General features: G+C 44.8%; 1 protein-coding gene across 8 annotated transcripts in view; it reads right to left on the minus strand.

The window, feature by feature from the left end:
• Nucleotides 1-13,493, minus strand: part of KCNMA1 (potassium calcium-activated channel subfamily M alpha 1) — a 764,306-nt gene that overhangs the window by 370,322 nt on the left and 380,491 nt on the right. For 7 of the 8 annotated variants that reach the window (XM_069572206.1, XM_069572205.1, XM_069572210.1 and 4 more), the window contains exon 3: nucleotides 8,946-9,007. In XM_069572206.1, the coding sequence (XP_069428307.1) occupies nucleotides 8,946-9,007 (62 nt within the window). Of the gene's footprint in view, nucleotides 1-7,200; nucleotides 7,426-7,530; nucleotides 7,598-8,945; nucleotides 9,008-13,493 lie in introns of those variants that run through there. The other variant, XM_069572207.1, reaches the window with a different exon arrangement.

Raw genomic sequence — 13,493 nt, forward strand, 5'->3', positions numbered from 1 at the left:
CAGCACTTGTTGTTAACAAAGCTCATTATTAGAAACCGATGATATATAGCCTAGGGATATCTCACTGGTTATCTTGTTTTGTTACCTTATTTTTCCTACATTTATGGCTGTACCCTCGTGAAAATATTTATAATTTAAAAATCTCAGTGGAAAATATCTAGCTTCATACATAGTATTTGAAAACACCAGTATCTAGAAAAATACCTCACGTACAATCAGTACTTAATAAGACATCTATTACTTGATCAATGGGCTTCCCTGGTGGCGCAGATGGTAATGAATTTGCTTGCAATGCAGGAGACTCAGGTTTCATCCCTGGGTAGGGAAGATCCCCTGGAGAAGGAAATGGAAGATCCCCTGGAGAAAGAAATGGCTACCCACTCTACTATTTTTGCCTGGAGAATTCCATGGACAGAGGAGCCTAGTGGGCTATATTCCATGGGGTCACAAAGCGTTCCTGATTGATAGCTTTAAGTCAGGTACACGGCTTTCAGCCCCATCTCTGTCATGATGATGAGACTGGGGGCTAATCCTTCCATGCTATACTTTCCCGTCCATTTATAAGTGAGACAAGATTGTCTCCTACATACACACGTGCGTGCACACCCACACGCAAACATATACACTCCCTTCTCCCAAATTCTGGGAACAGTGACATGTATATCCAAAAAGTCCCAAGGGCATCCTTGCTGCAAGGGACTCTATTTTTATTCCACAAATGACTCATCACTGACCAGGGTCTCCCCAAAGCTTCCTTTTGTCAGGCTGTCAGGAAGAAGGACAAGAGGAATAAAAGAAGAGGCAGAGGTCACATCTCCACTCCTGTCTGCAGCCCATAAACCCCATGATGAAGCTGTACCCGTCAGCACCACACCTCAGAACAGCCATGGTTGTGTTAAGCATTCGATCTGCCCCTGCATTTGGATCAAACTGTTCTGAACTCTAATCTTTCCCTCCAGCTGGCTTTCACACTGATCTCTCAGCAGCTGCTGAATGCATGCCTGGCTGCAACTTTAGGTAAAGGACCAGAGCTGGGCAATGGGGAGATGATCCAGCCCTCTGGTGGTATCAACACACACTAGTTGCAGAAGACATAAATAAGTAAGTGAGTCTGCTGAAAGGGAATGCATTTTCTTCATTTGCCCTAAAACAATGCTTCTCTCTTTTTTTTAAAGCCAGAGGCCTAAAGGAGGGTCAGATAATCTGAGGTTTTCTTTTAAATTCTAGAGAGTAGTGAAAAGAGAAGAAATACTTCATTCTAATTTTGGAGAGTCGAGTACATATGGATTTATAGACACAGTTACCAGACAGTGTTTTCACAGAGGAAACAAATGAGCAGGGGGGGCAACATGGACTCAAAAGTTATGTGTAACAAATTCCAAACAGGCCAGACCAATGCATTCAGCCTTGTCAACCTCCCACAGCAGAGCTGGACTCTTACCTCCTCTCTGAAATAGTACACACGCACGCACAAAAAGAAAAAGCAGGATCTTAAATTTAAAAAAAAAACTCAAAGCCTCATGCCAATGAGAATGAAATAAACTAATCCCAAGCACCCACCGGGCTGGGTTTGCTCTTTTCCACCTGGGATTATCTCTGTTCTTTTCCACATCCCTAACATTTCCCCCAAGATAACAGCCTGAAAGTCCAGAACTGTGTAAAAAGTCATTATTGCTTCTGCTATTCAATGGATAATACTGTCACATCTGTATCTTTTATTTAGAAACCCAAAGATCAAGTAGAAAAGAGCCTGGCCTGGGAGGGAAGGACTTTGACTTCCGGCTCTAGTTCTGTCCGTGGTTGGTGGGGTGACCTTAAGAAGGTCACGTAGCCCTCAGTCGGCAGGAGAGGATGCTGAGGCACAGAGAACAGTGAACTCTGTTCCGGGTGAACTCTGAAGCCTCGGCAAGTTCCAGCAATTTGCTCTAAAGCTGTCTTTTGCAGCAAACCTGGAAGGTCTAGCTCCATCTTCCTTCCCACTCCTAACAGCCCTTGATTTTTGCCTCAGGAAATGCTGAAGATGAGCCGTTGCCTGACGTTTCTAGCTGCTATTGCCCGTGGTACCTCTGCATCTCCTACACAGTGAGTAGCAAGTGAGAAAGCCTAGACCCTTGTACAGGGTGGAGGATGGAAGGCACAAGGTTGCTTATCCTCTCAGCATATTCTCCACCTGTCTTCTCTACCAGGCTTACAGCCCACTGATATAAAAAGGGCAATTTGCAAAAACCATGTCTGAGAATGGAGGGTTGCTATTAAGGTTAAATTGCAAACAGGACTTCCCATTGGGAGTTATTTACAGCCTCTTTGCCCCTAAGGCGTCTCCTCTACCCCAGCCCTCTTTTTGTGGGCTGGCCCCTCCACCATCTGACACACCATTCTTTCAACAGCTGCTGGCTTTCCTGTTGTGTTCCCTTCACAGATGTGCAGCGCTGTTCTGAACATCCTGCCCTTGAACTTTCCCTACCCATAATTTTCCAAACCAAAGCCTGGCAATAAAAATGTCAGTGAGGGATGGAGAAAATTGAGGGGAGTATTTAAAAAGGAAAAGGGAAAAATAGGGAGATGCTTCACACACACAGGGATCTGTGTTGACTTCCTCCACAAAGGTTTAAATGCATGCTACGATGTCTTGAAAAGGGCATGAAGGTGGGGAGCTGGAGCCAGTTTCTCAGAACGTTACCTAGAAAGACCAGGTTCCATAAAGGAGCTGGGTCCAGAATAAATGGTGAGCTTCCTTTGCGGTGCCACAGGCTGCCCAGCTGCTCCTGCTGTGGGGATGGGGGGTGAGCTACTGGCGACAGGGAAAGTGGCATTTATGGTCCTTTACAGGTTCCAGCTACTATTGTGGGAGTAACGTACATGGTCCTCACAGGTCTGCCAGGTGCCTGCTTGAGGTCAACACCTGTGTGTGTGATGGGCAATAACAAGACCAGAGCTGGAGGCTAGATATCTTACATGGTTTCGAAGACCTACACAGAAACCCACTTGGAATCAAATTTTCCCAAAGTCAACCGGTTTGATGTACACACAATGCTCTAGTGAACTCTGAAGCACACAACGCAGAACTGTAACAGATTAACTCTATCCTGAAACCGTCTAAAGAGATAAAAGAAACTAATGGGGAAGCAGAGCCTCTCCGGTTATCTCCTCTTAACCTGCCAAATAACAAGCTCAGAGACCTAGGTAAGGATGGGAAGGCAAAGGGGCTAGAAAGCCAGGGAAGAATTCAATTAGTGGGAGGGGTCTTTAAGAAACAATCAGCTTTCCTTGTTCTTTGCTAACTTGATCTTATTCCATCACAAAATGCTGCCTCTCGACTGAAAGAGAAGACATTCTTTTTTGAGCCATAGTTTAGAAAGAAATGAATCAAGGCTCAAACAGACATCAGACAGTGCATGGTCCAAACACCCCATGTCCCATTGAGGAAGATCACAGGACCCTTGTAAGCATGGCTGCCTTGCAGACTTGGCCCCAAAGGTGTGGAACAGGGAGATGGAGAAAGAAACAAGAAACAGATGAGTTGGCAGGACGAGCCAACGTGAATTCTCCTGTAACATCTACTGAACCCACGGAGACACTTCCACATCTGGAATTTTACTCCTTGACTTGGAAGTGAGGTGACTTTAGACATGTGGATTCAAATCCACTAGCTACGTGGTTTCATCTGTAAAGGGGAAAAGGTCACAGTCCCCACCCTATCAAGTTCTCAGGACAATTCAATGAGATTGCACATATAATTAATTCTGAAGGCTGCTAAGTCGCTTCAGTCATGTCCGACTCTGTGCAACCCCACAGACGGCAGCCTACCAGGCTCTGCCGTCCCTGAGATTCTCCAGGCAAGAACACTGAAGTGGGTTGCCATTTCCTTCTCCAATGCATGAAAGTGAAAAGTGAAAGTGAAGTCGCTCAGTCATGTCCGACTCTTAGGCCCACCAGGCTCCTCCATCCATGGGATTTTCCAGGCAAGAGTACTGAAGTGGGGTGCCATTGCCTTCTCTGAATTCTGAAGGGCTTAGCACCATACCTCAGCACACAGCCCAGGATCAGTGAATGTTCCTCCGCCCTCTCTCTCCTTTTAAGGAGAATTTCTAGGCAAAGGGATTAGAGGCCTGGCTGTGTAAAGATTCAGGTAGGTAGGTAACTAGCCAGTTCTACTAAAGCTCTGGGTATCCCCATTACATCAGTGATGCCTGTGCTATTTTTAGAGACTATGAAAACAGTCTGGTCAATTTCTACTGCAGTCTAGTTTTCCCTAACCATTACCTAACCATAAGCAATTTGGCCATGTGGAAAATATTCATCGTGATCACAAAGAAGTTGTCTCGAATGAATGAACTGAATATAAAATGAATAAATAACTGAGTACAGACAATATTCTACGGACTGGGGGAAGGCCATTTTCACATCGTAACACCACTGTTTTCCCGGAATCTGGCCCTTGGATCAGATGTTCTCCAAAACACGTGCCGCTGTCCCTACCCCCCCGCTGCCTAACGTCCACAACCCTCCAGAACAGCACTTCTGACACCAGAAGCAGAGAGCAAAGACCGATGAAATCAGCAGGTGCCCCCCACTGTGCACCAGCCATTCTGGAACAGATAAAGTCATTAAGGAAAATTTTAACAATGCATAACCTTTCAGCCTTACTCTGCTCACGGCAGGTAGCCTGCCTTTTTAGAGACACAAGCCAGCAGTGAAGTTACCAGTGAGCAGGACTTGACCTTCATTTTCAGTGTGTGCAACGTTAAATATTCATAATCCACCTAACTGCAACGCAAGAAGTAGTGGAGTTTACACACGAATCGAAGGAATAAATACCTTCACACCGGTTGAGTCATCTTTCCAAGAATGCTCTTGGAAAAAATGCAAATACCCAGGCCCCTGAGTCTCAGCCTCAGTTCCCTTGGAATTCTAGAAGCAGCAGGAACTTATACATTATGCACTCCGTGGATCCTGCCCTCACACTGACATCGTTGGGTCTTTTTTTTTTTAAGAGAAGAATTACTGTTCCCATGTCAAAGGGAGGAACTAGACAGGGATGGGACCAGCAACAGTGACATTATCACCCACGGGAGGTCTAGGGGCACTTTTGACTACGTTGTACAATTTTTTAAAAAATCTTTGCTTCACAGATGATCAGAGTGTGTAGGAGTAAAAGGGATGTGAGTATGGAGAGACATCAGAATTAGGAGCTGAAGCGCCTTAAATCAGGTACCTTTTAAAAAATGAAAGTCATTAACAGAGTCAATCCTAAGAGTGCTCATCACAAGGAAGAAAAATGGTTTTTCTTTAATTTTGTATCTATATGAGATAATGGGTGTTCACTAAACTTATTGGGGGTAACTGTTTAATGACATACATTAAGTCGAATCATTATGCTGTATACCTTAACTTACACAGGGCTGTGTGTCAATCATATCTCAATAACACTAGGAGGAGAAAAAGAAGGAAAAAGAAATGGAGTTCTCTGGGACAGTATCTGCCTCGTGTGGCCATTTAATGTTTTGAGGGGAGGTGCAATTACTGTGTGCAATGGGCTTAATGCTTCTCTGTGTCTGTTCAGGAACTGACATCTGTGTCCATCCAATCATTGGGTGGACCATCTCCCTCTGCTTGGGTGGTTTCTTAAGAGACTGTTGCTGGGGTAATGAAACATGTTAACACAGTTTCATGTACAATTCTCTTTGGCTTTTCAGACCAGGAGCTCTGAGCACAATCTGTCCCAAGCAGACAGCAATCACTTGAGGCTGCACAAGTGATTCTCCTGTGGTGACCACTCTAAGAAAATTAAGCTTCAAGAAGGGCTTCCCAGACCCCTGAGTGAAAAAGACCTGTTTGAGGCTCCATCTTGGCTTAACAATGGAAAAAGAAAGAAATGTAGAAGTCATCTTTGGAAATGACTTACCCACTGCCTCTTGATGGTGCTTACTGCTTTGAAAGGTTAAGAAGATCATAAACCCACCAATGACGACATTTATCTGAACTGCCTGTTTATTCAAACCACCTGCACTGACGGTCCTGCCTTGACACCGAGTCAGCACGATGACCAGTGGAGCCTGATTTCTACGTTAATGTGTATTTCTTGCATGATTTAAAGGGCCAGGTGCAGAGACCCACACATCTTGAACTTGAGCATCCCCCAACATTTTGGTTAAAACTCACTCAGACAAGCCATTTTATGGACCATTCATTGTCTCCCCAATTAGGTTCACACAAGGGAAAGCCTATGCATTGTCTTTCATTTACTTGAAGGGTATAATAAATGCTATAACTGAAATTCATCTGAAGAATACGAGGCACTTTTTTCCAGGGTGATGATTTAGCATAACTTCCAAGAGATGCTTAAAGCTCTCTTTCCAAGATGCCCAGATGGCCAGCCAAACCATGAGTGTGTAAAACTGGTGACAGTTTTGAATGAAAGGGAGGCATTTTAAGAATTTATATTCTGCTTTCTTACTCGCTTTTCATTTGCATCTTATATGTGGATAGAACTTTTTATCTTGCTTACTATGCTTAATTATAATTTGTCTAATGGACTTTCTTTTTATTCTTGGGAATGAATCTGTGGCTTATCATGGAGGTTACCTTATAGCTTCTGCTTGAATTCATCCCCCTACTTACAGGGAGCATCTTTGCTGACTTTCCCCAGGAAGAGTAGACCCTTGGTATCGACTATACTGATGAGCTCACCCATAGACAGACTCCTGAGGTTCGACTTCAGAACCCGATGCAGTAATTCCAATGAAAAGTAGAAAGGGCTACACAAATAAACATTAGATCATCTTATAAACAAAGCCTCGCTATGCCAACCACACAGTTTAGTGACAGAAGAAAGACTGAAGTTAGGATGAGGCTAAAACAGTCCCCAGGGAGAGTGAGGACGGTCTTGGTTCTAAGATTCTTGGCACTTTCACTTGGAAAAACTGAGCACAGAACCAGAGGTCTATCCATGGAATAGACTCTTTGCAAGTCCATGAAGAAAACCAGAACCAGAGAGGGTTCCCAGGCTTTCCCAGGCTCAGCAGAATCACAGCTAAATCCAAAGGACACTGAGGTGGTGCAGGGGACATCCAGGAAAGAGGGCTTTGCCTTGGGGAATTCTATTCCCTTCTATCCTCTCACATGGAGCTGAGAACACCACACCCAACAGAGCCAAAGACCACTCCACAGTGGACACTGTAAAAAAGGACACGGTTCAAATCCATTTTACAAGAGCATTTTATTTCTGAGAAATACAGAGGAGCCAAAAAGGAGAGACAAGGAAAGAAGGCACCAAGGTCCTTCTGACCGATCACCCCATTCCCTTCCACGTAAGGGTCTGCCTGCCTGGGGCTCACAGACTACAAGCCTGAAACTGTTTCCTGAGCCCTGGCATGGAAGCTGACACAGGGTGCACTCCAAGACTTTTGAGAACACTCCTCAGCCCTGGGGGAGAAAATGCAGAAATAAGACAAGCGGCTGCGGAGGATATTCGGTTCAATTCAAATATGATCCAGAATTCTGAAGAGGAGATATTTAAGTGAGGCTTACCTTCAATGACATACCAGTTGGAGTTTTCCAAACTTAAAAAGCTCTTTTCTCTCTTGGCCAGGAAGAGCTGATGGAAAAGTGCATGGAATCTCAATCCTGGAGAACATTTAAGAGTCCACCTGCAGTGGGCGAGGGCAGTCCAGCCTTGTGCATGTGGATGGGCTTAGGACTGCTGATACTCCAGGTATGGCCAATTCCCAGAGACAGGTGATGAGAGGAGATGTTTTCTTTATCTTCCCTGACATGATTTTGGCTCAGCACCCAAAGGCACAAAATCCTTTGGCTGGTGACCAGTAACTCTGAGAAATTCAGAGTTTAGGCATGCATGAAACTACTACCATCCCGAGCCACAGAAAAAGAATACTAAGTTCAGAATTCAGGCACACCAGGCTCTGAGCCAAAAGGGACACCAAGTAGGTTTCCTCAGATCAAACTCTAGCACCGAGGCGTACTAGGCTGAGAGTTCAGGGAATCAAAAACACTCTCACAGTGGACAATGCAGACAAAGAGCCTAAGGCCACCATCAGGTGTCAGGCTCATGTCCCCACAGAAGGGAGTCAAACCAGCTCAGCTCCAGTTTCCCAGATGCTGTCAATTTCAAGCCTGCAACGGAACAGTTGCAACAAATGACCGTACCAGTGGGAGTGGGGGCGACACCTGCAGGAACCAGGGCAGAACTGGCCACCACTGAGCAGCTTTGCTCAGCGCCCTCTTCTGCCTCAAACAAAACCTTTTCTCTGTGTGACACAGACAGACCCCACCCAGAGCACCAGTCCCCTCAGCTGGCATCCCAGGCGTCTGCATGAGTGTCCACTCTAGGAATTCTCAGATAGCCATGGGCCTCCACTCTGGGAGTTAACACAAACTCCTCTGTCCCGTCTCCTTACCTTCACAGGTCAAGAAGCACCAGCCAGCAATGCTTCAGTTGAATATTCAACTACCAGTGCAAAGGATGGCATCATGCTTTCTAAGCTGACCTCCAAGAAGAGTAAGGCATTGGCAACCCTAATAAGGAAAGGATTCTAAACCGCCACGGCAAGCATGGCTCATGCCCTCACTGGTTGGACACCATAACCCTCTCAGAGGTTGCAAATTCACATCAGAGCCCTCTTGACTTCTTTCCACCTTCAGCGCAAATACTGCACCAGGAAACAGCTATTTTAAAAGCAGTAACAGCCAGCGAAAAAGCTTGATGACCCCAGATTCCTCTCTCACCCTCCTAGGACAATATAATCAAAGTAGTCTTTCTCATGAGAGCTTGCTTTCCCATTCAGAAAATTAACAGAGACAGCCCTGCCTTCCTCCAAAAGTCTGCCACACTCAAGGAGGCTCTTCCAAAGGCTGGTGTTAAAGATCAGTGTAAAAGTTTGTGATTGTTTTAGAAAAGAGGGCAAGAAAACATATTGAATACTCACTTTGACGAATCTATGAAGTATATTACAAGTGCACCAATGCTGAGAGCAAAGACTAAGACAACCTGCAAAAGAAGAGAAAAACGCCGTCACTTAAGAGCTGACCGCTGGGATGTTTACTTATTTATTTTGTGGAACACCCACCTACAGCTTGGAAACATGGTGCTTTTGAGAGCCTGCTTGGCAGTGTCGTCCCCTTGGGGCACCCACAGACCACCCCTCCTTGCTGTTGGCTCCTCACATCACAGTGGAGAGCAACCTCGCTGCTGGCCAACAGAGGTCAGGGCAGACTTCTGTATCCCCTGGCACCAGGTTTTATCTGGCCCTGTTATCTCAGAGTCCGACTTCTCCATAGCTGAAGTCAACAGACCTCAGTGGGAAAAGAGCAGGTAAAAACAACTGCAGTGATACAGTTTTTCCTATTATATGTAACCTAGGCCCCAAAGGAAATCAAAGATAGGGATATCAACTTTTAACAGCTTTGCTGAGATAATTTACATACCATAAACACTCCCATTTTAAGTGTACAATTCAATAACTTTGAGTAAATTTACCAAGTTGTGCAGCCAGTATTTCATCCACTTTCAGAACATTTTCAACAGCCCAGTAAGATCCCTCATGTCCATTACAGTTAATACCTGTTCCTACCCCCAATCCTAAGTGAAGTGAAAGTGTTAGTCACTTAGTCGTGTCCGACTCTGCAACCCCATGATTTGTCCATGGAATTCATTAGGCAAGAATACTATAGTGGGTTGCCATTGCTTTCTCCAGGGGATCTTCCCAACTCGGGGGTCAAACACGGGCCTACTGCATTGCAGGTAGATTCCTTATCATCTGAGCTACCAGGGAAGCCCAATCCCTAACAAACAATAATTTATTAACAAAATAATAATAATAATTTACTAACTTACTTTCAGTTTCTATACAAGAAATTTTAATCAAAAAGCACAAATTTGGTGTCTGTACAAATGTCTATACATGCGTGCTCGTATGCATGCATATTTATATCCACTGCGTCTGTGTGTGTGTGTGTGTGTGCGCACACACGCACGTGCGTGTGGTTATACAACTTCTCAAGTGTTCTGGAGATAGTTTAAGCGCAGGAAGCCAACTTAGGTAATATGATCGGCCAGGTATATGACAATCCTTGTTCTTCTTTATACTCTTCACTCAAAATTAATCACCATGGATTCAAAAGACGGTTTTGGCATCTCCTTCAAAGAATACCTGTCACGCTAAAGTCTATCAAATGAATATGTAGCAGATGAGGCTGATGCTGATGCTCCTGTCCTCACTCAACATTCCAATTTATTTATTCTTTCATAAAGGAGACTAGGAGTGCAACTAAAAGGATGTACAAAAATAAAAAAGATGCCAAGAGCCAAGAATGAAGTTTGAGAACAAAAAATAAACAACACCATCACATACAATGCCTGAGGCGGGGGTGGGGGTGAGCTATAAAATAAGTACCTGGCAGATGTGCTGATGTCCTAAAGGGACTGTGGGGTGAAGGGTGTCAAGAGGTGTTGGCCTCCTCAGCCTATCTACAAACTGACATCCCTGTAGCATTAGCAGGTGGATGGATGTGAATCTAGATTTACGTGATGATGAAACATAATTGAGTCATGTGTGTGTGTGTGCATGTATGCACGTGTCAAATAGGCTGATAGAAACTGAACTCTGCATACATATTCACTTAAAACATTATAAAGTTTTGTGGAGCTATGTCCATTCATTCCATGGATGGTGGGCTACAAAGCAGACAACGGACAGCTGGAACAACCAGACGTTATAAAAGGACTGCGTACTTTCACAGCATCTGACGAATTCTCCTTAGGAAAGGAAGCATGAAAATAATATACTACTGGGGCTAACTTGATTCTTCCATTTTGTTTTCAAAACTAAAACAGGCTCCAGTTGAATGGAAGGAAACTCCTGCAGTCCGTCAGTAATGACCCGCGGCCCAGGGCTAATCCCCCTGCCCCACCTCCCTCCACCCCGCCCCTGCCAGCAGACTCACTTCAGTCCCCTCACACGTTGATTCATTCATTCCTTGCACGGTTGTACATAAACACAAACAAAAACATCAACGGGCCTCTGCTCTTCCCTCTATTATCTGAATGAGGCAGCGAATCAAATAGCTTAAGATTAATTTTGATCTGTGCTGCTATTTCAGAGACATAAGCAGTTAGTTCCGGGCCCTGACCTCATTCTCATAATGCTGCAAAAAGAAGGGGTGTGGCCACATTAGAGGGAAAGGCCCTGCTCTTCATTCATAAACAGTTGACACAAGAGTCATTTCTATCAATTTTTCTGTGCTTGTGTGTGTGCGTGTGCGCGTGTGCACACCTATGAGTGCAGAGCTTCTGTCAGAGTGGCTGTCCAGGCCTAGGCCATTAAAGCTGGAGAGAGGATGAGGGGAAAGGATGGGAGAGACAGGAGGAGAGGAAGGAAAGAGGAAAGAAAAAGGAAAGGATAAAATTCTCGCAAGTCGCTGTCTACATCATTCTGAAATAAGCTCAATATCTAAGCTCTCCTGCAATGGTGATGACTTCCCAGCATCAGGGCAGAGGAGGTGGGGACAAAGTAGCCGACACTAATGTATCCAAGATACCCCAGCTTGGCCTCTGTGATGTGGAAAATGTGTAGCTTATTTAAGCAAATCAGCCAGTGAGTGACTGGAGGGGAGCACTCTTCCTAGCCTCTTCATATGCAAACTCAAGTATCAGCATTGCTGTTAGAATCAGGGAGAGAGAAAAATTCAAAAGCTCCCAGGAGCTGAAGATTCTGAGAAGTGGACCTATTCCTGGGTCCACATGTTCAGCAGGAAGGCTTTAAGACTTTCTCTCAATGAGGTTCTGGGTGTCCAAACTGCCCCACCCTGCCATCCCCCACCCACCTGCCTCCAGATACAGGTGGGGGGAGGATCTGCTTCTCTCTGATCAATTGCCTCTATTGAGGCAGCCAAGCATGCAATTTTCAAACTTGCTAAGTGGCTCTTTGTCAGGCTTGATTACACTGTCATCCCAGATCCAGGTGCTGCAGAAAAGGAATCAACCCTTTGGATGTGGCCATGAAAACAGGAACCCAACAGAGGTAAGTCTTCACCAGGGCCCTAGCAAAGGGCTAGTTCTCTCTCGCATCTTTCATTGTCTGAGAACCCTACTCTAAACATGAAAAAATTCAGTCCAACTACACAAAATGACTAGATTTTAGCCTAAGTGGTAATGGTTATGTTAGAGAGTACACCCAAATATTCATCTAGGTATTTATTTCACATTTGCTATGCATAAGGCCTTAGGAAAAATGAAAGATGCCCACTTAGAGTCACAAAATAATGCTCTTTTTCTGGAGAAACACTTAAATAGATGAATCCTAGGCTATTTTGTAGGTCAGGAAGCAACAGTTAGACATGGAACAACGGACTGGTTCCAAATAGGAAAAGGAGTACGTCAAGGCTGTATATCATCACCCTGCTTATTTAACTTATATGCAGAGTACATCATGAGAAATGCTGGGCTGGAGGAAGCACAAGCTGGAATCAAGATTGCCGAGAGAAATACCAATAACCTCAGATATGCAGGTGATACCACGCTTATGGCAGAAAGTGAAGAACTAAAGAGCCTCTTGATAAAAGTGAAAGAGGAGAGTGAAAAAGTTGGCTTAAAGCTCAACATTCAGAAAACAAAGATCATAGTATCTGGTCCCATCACTTCATGGCAAATAGATGGGGAAACAGTGGAAACAATGGCTGACTTTAATTTTCTGGCCTCCAAAATCACTGCAGATGGTGACTGCAGCCATGAAATTAAAAGACGCTTACTCCTTGGAAGGAATGTTATGACCAACCTAGACAGCATATTAAAAAGCAGAGACATTACTTTGCCAACAAAGGTCCATCTTGTCAAAGCTATGGTTTTTCCAGTAGTCATGTATGGATGTGAGAGTTGGACTATAAAGAAAGCTGAGCGCCAAAGAAGTGATGCTTTTGAACTGTGTGTTGGAGAAGACTCTTGAGAGTCCCTTGAACTGCAAGGAGATCCAACCAGTCCATCCTAAAGGAGATCAGTCCTGGGTGTTCGTTGGAAGGACTGATGTTGAAGCTGAAACTCCAATACTTTGGCCACCTCATGCGAAGAGCTGACTCATTTGAAAAGACCCTGATGTTGGGAAAGATTAAGGGCAGGAGGAGAAGGGGACGACAGAGAATGAGATGGTTGGATGGCATCGCCAACTCGATGGACATGGGTTTGGGTAGACTCCAGGAGATGGTGATGGACAGGGAGGCCTGGTGTGCTGCGGTTCATGGGGTCACAAAGAGTTGGACGCGACTGAGCGACTGAACTGAACTGAGGCTACTATGCAATTAGTGCTCAACTGTACGGTATATGTAGAGTCAATATATAGTGAGATATTGAGTAGGTGGTACATACATAAATGGAGTAGCTAGGGAAGGGAAACAATAGTTCTTTCTCAACAGCTTCCCTTCTTCCGACATGTTATGGCTACTTTAGTATCTCTTCAGTGATGAGGAGGGCCGATGGGAATTCC

The sequence above is a fragment of the Ovis canadensis genome, chromosome 25 (genome assembly GCF_042477335.2).
Source record: "Ovis canadensis isolate MfBH-ARS-UI-01 breed Bighorn chromosome 25, ARS-UI_OviCan_v2, whole genome shotgun sequence".
NCBI lineage: Eukaryota > Metazoa > Chordata > Mammalia > Artiodactyla > Bovidae > Ovis > Ovis canadensis.